This window comes from Ascidiella aspersa, chromosome 9, assembly GCF_963924565.1.
Source record: "Ascidiella aspersa chromosome 9, kaAscAspe10.2, whole genome shotgun sequence".
In the NCBI taxonomy this organism is placed as follows: domain Eukaryota; kingdom Metazoa; phylum Chordata; class Ascidiacea; order Phlebobranchia; family Ascidiidae; genus Ascidiella; species Ascidiella aspersa.
The window spans coordinates 3,113,385-3,121,393 of NC_139455.1; the positions used below are offsets into that span (position 1 = coordinate 3,113,385).

The following is an 8,009-nucleotide window of genomic DNA, read 5'->3' on the forward strand; positions in this document are numbered from 1 at the left end:
TCAAAGCGACTCCATAAAGGGTTGACGGTCCTTTCCAATCAACCAAAATGAACGAGAACAGTCGTCGGTCATAGTAGCTCGCAGGACGGGAATCAGCGTAACAGAATGCGACTGCAAAATAAGGTTTTCGATGTTAGATATTCATCAATACTAATCATAGGTAGGCTACGTACTACTTCTCGGTATGTCCTTTAATGTACGAAATAATGTCTTTACGCGTCAAAAGTTTGTAGTTTTTGTCTTAATTCGAAGGGGGGTTTTAATCTCGATTGTATATCGAGATGTAGAAATTTGCCTAAATAACATTGGTTTGCAAAAAAAATGTATGATTTTTACAAAAATATAACTTATTTTGATTGATTTTGGGATGCAGATTTCGAAAATGGTCTTAGATCTTTTCTATCACGTTTACTTTTTTCACAATCCAATGGTGTGACTTCCACATTAAAAGATATTTACAAAATCGTTTCCTAATGCCAAGTCAAATTATGGGTCAATATTGTGGCAACATGGCCGAGTGTGCATTTAATTTGTAATCTTTCGTAAATAAGTTCATAAAGTGCTTAGAATCAGACTACATTTCTTGTCAGCACGTAGAGGCAGCAACACAGTGGCGTGCAAAATTTAAAGCGATGCCTAAGGGTATATTTGCATTTATCAATGCGAAGTTGTAGCTAAATCGAAACTATCAGCACGGACAAACGAAATGCGCGTTTTAAAGCCACTCTATATTTTCCTTCCAGCTTTTTTAATGTTTCTTTTATGTAAAATGTCATATTATCGACCTTTTTATGTTGAATTCTTGTGAATTTAAAGAAAGAAAAAAAGTTGTGCGTCTTAACTCTCAAAGTTACTCAAAAACCAGTCATTAAAAGTGAACCAGGTCGTATACCAAAAGTAAGCATGTTATTTCCGAAAAACAAACAAAGCATGTCTGGAAAATTAGAGACTGAGACAACATCAATCAAGCTAACGCCTGGTGCTTAACCTTGCTTTGATGATTTTAATCAAGGACAACTTAAAAGGGCACAGACTGTGAATCATACCGAGGCCAGTCTCGCCCTTGTGGCGATAAGGTTCTCAATTTTTAATTTGGTTGGTGCGTTGTTAAATGTGATACAGACAATAACTAAAAGTTGAAAAGTCCGATTAAAACGCATGATCCGGTTGTTTTGAGGAAAATTTTTTCTGGCTAAGCGGCATCATCAGTTCATAATTTAGATCAAACTTAATGTTGTACTATTGTCTGGTTTCTGAATTAGACGAAAACAAGTGTAGGTAAAAAAAACTCAAACGTAGTATTCAAACTTGACACGAAACACACAGAAACACGGTAAAATGACGTCTTTGGTAACGCTATACATTAGTCCACGGGCAAACTACGACCTGTGGGTCGTAAAAGAATAATCTGACCAGTGGCTTATTTTCTATGAAAAATAATCAGAAAATAAAAATAGTTAAAACGTTTTTATTTTGGTTTTAGAACATGCTATTGACTAAATCACAGCGGAATAGTTACTCTATACGTTTCCTTCCCAGTTTGATATTATATTGCTTTTTACATCTTTTTTGAAAAAATTGCACTTTCATGTTGTGTATTTTAGATCCTATTTTGTTACACAGGTCTTTAAGACATTTTCTTATTCAAACGCGGTCTTTGGCAAACACAATTGGCTATCCTTGCTCTACAGGTCACCACTACAGTAAAAAAATCTTTTTTGAAGGAAATATCTGAGCTGCCGGGTAACTGAAAAGCAGTCAGACGTAAACACGGTATCGTGACAAAGTCGGTTCAAGTTATCGAAGAACTATGTGATCCTTAACATTGCGATGCGTGGCCACGATAAGAAGGCGTAATCCTTTTATCGCGACGACTCAGTCGATATTTATCGCATTTGATTGAGTCCTTATCTCAACTATGGGCGAAAAATTAAGTTCCTGCCACACGTACGCTTATATGGGGTAAAGAAAGGTTTTTATGTTGTATGACGGAAGGTTTTTCAAGTTGTTGGATCATCGATTTATCGCGAAAATGAGATTGCATCACTGTTTACATGTGCATATAGCTGTTTCTTGCACGAATATTTTTCGAAAACTGAACTGAATTTTTGTAGCGAGATATTCTCTATCATATTTTCCTAGCGTCCTTCACATAATGCCGGCAAATTTACAGAAGTGAATTGGCAAAAAAACTAAAGTTACGTCAGATTTTACCCCGAACGTCATTGACGCTACATTTAGTTTTGTAAATTCTCGCTTAAAGATATCATTTTGTCAAGTGATTATTTACCCACAACGTCTCATTTAACAGACCACCTACACGTTTTTGGCGCATTGCTACTTCTTTTAATCGCAATAATTTTTACAAATAGACCTTTTGCTAGCGAGTCATTTTGATATGACTTAAGTCCCATTCGAGACATTTGTAAAATAACTCAAGTCTGAGTCAAGTCTTTTCAATGTCAATTAAAAGCTATTCCATTCGTAGGCACTTGAACATTTGTACAAACAGGGTGCAGTTCGGCATCGGATTGAAAAGTTAGTTATCCGACAACCCCACTCCCCAGATAGATGGCTTTTATTTTCTGGAACCGAAACAACCAGGACGCAGTACAAAGTCACAAAGAAAATGACAGTTGTTTGTTCCAGGATGCAGCGTCAACTGCACCCTGTTTGTACAAATGTTCAAGTGCCTACGAATGGAATAGCTTTTAATTGACATTGAAAAGACTTGACTTGGACTTGAGTTATTTTACGAATGACTCGAATGGGATTTAAGTCATTTCAAAATGACTCACTAGCAAACGGTCTATTTGTAAAATGTATTGCCATTAAGAGAAATAACAAAACGCCCTAAACGTGTTTGGTCAAATATCATGTATCGGTATCAAGTTAAAATATCAAGTACCGGACATCACTAAGTAAACCTCAACTAAAAATCTCTTACCTGTCTAATAATCTTGCCTCGGTTCCGGTGACTGCGCACCAAGTGGTTCGATGCGTTGATGACGTCCTGATTGATGACGTCATGCTCGGTGACTGGGTTGACGCGCGATCGCTTCTCGTGGAAGACCGAGTAGCCCTTGGCGTGTTTGAGCTTGTTCTGACTGAGTCCTTCAACAACGGTGTGGTAGTAGTGCTTGATTTTCGTGCTGGGAGATAAAAGTTCGATGCTTAGTTTGGCGAATTAAGCTTAATTGGTTTAAATTACGTCACGCTCATAACGTAAGTGCCTAAGTCATTTTTCCAGATTTTTATATTTTTTGCCTAAGTCACTACTTGTTACCATCCCAATCCATAGAAAAAGTGGCTCGGTCATTTTTTTGCACATGCGCATGCGAAATGACCTGAAAATGGCAATGGCCCCTGAACTTTCAATGTATAAAAACGTACATCGTTTATCGCAAGCATTCGATTGGCCAAATGCACAGAAGCTTGACAGGAGATAAATAACTCACCGCTGCACGCGTTCCACCTCAAATTCGACGTAATATCCGCTACCGCAGCATTTTGAGCAGAAAGCAATACGTTTGCTGCCGTTCTGACATGCCCTGGAATTACACAAAAAGTTAGTTAATTTCAATTAATTTTCGGGCAATATATAAGGTTATTAATTTGGCAATGCGTATGCTGTTGTTTAAAAATGTAATTGCCATAGTTCCAAAAAAATACAGCAGATAGTTCATGTTAACTATTATTTGTAATTCTGTTGTCAAAATAATAAGTGAACTTTTCAAATCTATGAAAGCCCATATATAAGTAGGTTTTCAGATTTTATTTTAATATGTTACCTACTTTTATATTGGTATTGTTATTCCTACTAACTTATTTTCAAAACTACCACCAGTACTTTAAAATGGGTAAAAATGTCCTTTACTTCATTTCTTTATTTAAAAAATACAGTATGTGACAGCATAATATGTTCATTGTGCAAGCAAACGGTTTCCACTTTAAAGCAATTTTTTAACCTCCTTACGTGCTGCACTTGATCTTTTTCGAGGTGTTCGGAATCCTAACGCATACGCCGCTCTGTTCGTCGCAAGAAATCGAGCATAAGGCGGCCGAGCCAAACACTTCATCCTGTTCGAGACTTTCTCCTGTTAGAAACCAGTAATCGACGTTATTGTCGAAATCCAAAGGACTGTAAGAGTGCCCCATATAATCGATATTAGATCGAATCGATAACGAAGCGGCGCAGATGATTTTATCTTTCAATGGAGCGGAAGATTATTAACTTGGCTTAAAGTTAAGAATGTATAAAGATTATACAAAAGCAAATTTTTAACTAAAGTCCGTTTGCTAGAAAAGGGTTTCTGATTATTAATATTTAAAAGCATTATCACAGTATAAAAAATACAACTGTAAAGCAAAAACCACAACAAAATGCTGTTTAATCCGATATGAGAATTTTCTAAGTGAACACGTCTCCTATGACTAAGATGCTGTACCAAATGAGCAAAAAAGGCGACTCTTTTTATGTTGGCAAAACATTACTTTTTACCCGTACCTGGTTGGTAAGGTTCAGTTCTTGCAAATGTTTCCCGGTCTTCTAGTGACGACTTGAGACAGTACTGAAACGAGAGTTGTTATTTACAAAAATGATAATCAACAGTCTACATTACTAACCACTTAAAATTTTAACGTAGAATTAATATCAAAGCACATCGATAAGTAGGTAACATATTTAAAAGTTTCTAATAAATGCACGAATATTTTTCGAAAACTGAACTGAATTTTTGTAGCGAGATATTCTTTATCATAATTTCCTAGCGTCCTTCACATAATGCCGGCAAATTTACAAAAGTGAATTGGCAGAAAAACTAAAGTTACGTCAGATTTTACCCCGAACGTCATTGACGCTACATTTAGTTTTGTAAATTTCTGTTGTTAATACACATACAAAGTTTCTAATAAATCTTAATTTATTTTTAAGGTCCAAATATTCTATCTTATACTCTGATTGGCTTTAATATATTCAGTCTACGCGTAACTGCAAACTCCACTTGCTATTCTACAAGATTACAAAATAATATATTTCAAATTTACCCAAAGCCAGCAAACAATCTATGAATCATTTTTTCATTTAATTTCAAAATATATTGAGAAAAAAGCACACACACTTACCCGTGTTAGGCAATTTCAAGTAAGTTGCTGAACAACGAAATATTAGATTTTTGGGCATTTTAAAACTTTGACTTAAATGTCTTGTAAGTTTGGCAATTGCAAATTGCAATAGTTATTAGCATCGTCAGCCAAATTGTCATGCCTGAGTGAGCATAAGGAATTATGTTGCTGACGTGGTTGAAGTTTATTGCAAAACAGTCTGGGATTAATAGGCAGCGCACAGTAGTATAGGCAAGTCTATATTAAGTAATCAATAAAGTGTCTCTTACCTTGTAAGCGTATAAAGCAGTTATGTTTTTGACAGTTATGTCTCTCGGGCTATATTGTCCGTCGTTTTCAGCAGTTCGACATCTTTTGTAAATACGTTCGATTTCTTTTTTTGATATTGCTGGAAATCTGTTACAAAATAATTTTTATTTTTTTAAGGAAATTTCGAGTAACTTAAGCTTAACAGAAAGTTTAATGTTGCGCGGAATTTAGGTGTTGTTATGTCTGTTACAGTCCGATATAATCATTTATTTGTACTAATTTAGAACAGAATTGTTACTTTTCATATTAAAGTATGATGATTCATATAGCTTTTCAAAGCGGCAAAAGATTCACTGTGAAATTTTAAAGATAAAAGCACGATTACAGACTAAATTATGGTATTAGTAAATTATATGCCTAAATTATTTTTAATAACAAACGCTATTTGGGTAAGGTAATTTCCTTACTTTTATATCTGCGAAGAACCTTTTTTATACTTGGCTATTTAAAATAGAAAAATTCTATATTTAATATTTACATACAGAAAATTCAAAACGTTTACCACAGAATTTAAAACTCGCCTAAAAATTCCAAAAAAAATAAACATATAATTTAACTTTTCATAAGGTTAGTTGGTCCCCTCTATATACTCAGCTATCTGCCAGCTGCGTAAAATTATCAACTGCAAGATCAGCCGTACAGTTAATAAAATCCATATCTCACATTATCCAGGTCCTATCACCCGATCACTGTTTTATCTAATCTACATCCACTGCCCCTCTATCTATTGTAGTTGTACTTGATCAATATTTGTAAACAGACTCTTCGTATTCAAAAAACGAAATTCGACTTGCAAAAATTAAAAACTGCACTTTAAACTTTTATATTTGTTTGTCTATTAGATTTCACTTTATTGTGCCTTAACCTATTAATACCGCAAGTTACCTGTACTAAATCCTGTCAAAAAGACCTCAAATGCAACATATGCTTAAGTTCGACTTTCCAAGTAAAAACTGTTTGTCAAAAGCCCCTTAATCTGCTTAGTTTGGGCCAACAATTGGTTTTATTATTCGACAAACATAAACATTGTGAGCTAATCAATTGCAAACGCTTATGGCAATGTTTGACCCCTTTGGGGGTACATCGACAAGCCTAATGTGGTCCATGAAAGGCGTTATTAAAATCATGGTGAATAATTTAAAAGTAAAAAAAAATTATTTTAAAGGGGTCCGCGTTAAAAAAAGTTTAAAACCCCTTGGCTTAAGTTAATACTTAAAGTACTAGACTACTCACACTCCAACCGTTATGCTTCAAAGTAATGTATATAGTAGAATTCATGGCTAACTCACACGAGGTACTCTAGCGTCGCGTCTGGCGCATTCCTCCTTATGTACTTGACGTCGCGCGATCCACGCTGCTCCTCCGCGGTGGAAGACGAAGAAGATCCAGCGACCTCCGAGAGGCAGGAGCGAATCTCCTCCTCGTCAATTTCAAACGCTTCAATCCTTGCGTTCCAGAGTCCTCTACGCGCCAAGCGGTCGTTTGTCTCCATGATGGAAAACACAGAGCTCTCGCTAACGCAGGTCGAAGTGCGACTGGAAAGCAGCGACCTACTACAACTGCTGGTAGACCGCGACGAATTCGGCGGGGTTTCGGAACTCGAAAGCCCGCGGATCGATGAGCTGCTGTCCCGGGGTTCGGCCGGGTTTACTTCGCTGTAGGGCGGCGGAGGCGCAGGTGGGTAGTACTCCGTAGAGCCCAGCGGCCAGCAGTACCAGTCCGACTCGAAGGGCGGGGCGCTGGGCGCTGGCGACTCCATTTTTGGTCCCGTTTGTTTAGGGGTCGGATCAGCTAAGCTGCGCTTCTAAACCTATAGCTGTATAGTTTCGTCTGCGATGGAAATATTTATGTGTTAAACCTTTCTTAGCCTGTCTTTCACAGGTACCCTAGTTTAAAAAAAGTGATAAAAGTCCAAAAATACTCATTTTATATATTTTTCGAACACACCTGCGTGTTTATAATAGTTAACCTTGGCTGTTTTCTCCTCAGCTGGGTTCTAATTTTCTTTGTTGCTTATAGTTAAACCAAAATATTACTACGGTTCTAATCTCATTTTCATTAATAAGTAGTGTTTGACTTTGATTGTTTCGACCTTAAACATGGTATGGCGGAAAAAACTCGCTGTCGGCAAATAGGCCGTAACAAGCAATTATAACTGACTGCTAATTATTCACACTGTTTAGTTTTCAAAACTGATTTTGTTTTCGAATTAGGTATGGTATTATTCCTTATTCTGATTTGCAGATAAATTTTTCATTCATTGACTTACTGCAGCAACGGAGAATGTTTTGCCTTACACCCAGTTTTCAAAGTGAATTTGCCCATCGGTCGCTCGCCTTTGATATTTTACCCTAAGCTCAATTACAACATTCGCGCAATTGGACAATTTCTCTTTTGGCGACGAAGGTGTCCAATAACTGAACGCAAAGCGAACGTTTGAAGTAAACCCGTCTTCGCTAATTGGACGTCCCGCAATTTTCCCGATATGCCGTCTATTGTTCGTTTAACGTCAATTAGGCTACATTTTTGATGGATGTTAACAGGTTTTCGAATTAACGCTCATTAAAAATCCGCCC

The 8,009-nt window shown here is 36.7% G+C and overlaps 1 protein-coding gene across 1 annotated transcript; it reads right to left on the reverse strand.

Annotated features, from left to right (window-relative positions):
* Positions 1–7,192, reverse strand: LOC146131910 (uncharacterized). Its single transcript, XM_083397129.1, has 7 exons — positions 6,723–7,192; positions 5,394–5,520; positions 4,508–4,571; positions 3,977–4,097; positions 3,459–3,551; positions 2,948–3,152; positions 1–111 (listed from the first exon to the last, which is right to left on the reverse strand). Exons 1-7 carry the CDS (start codon positions 7,190–7,192, stop codon positions 1–3), a joined length of 1,191 nt encoding a protein of 396 aa, XP_083253255.1.
* Between the last annotated feature and the right edge of the window lie 817 nt (positions 7,193–8,009).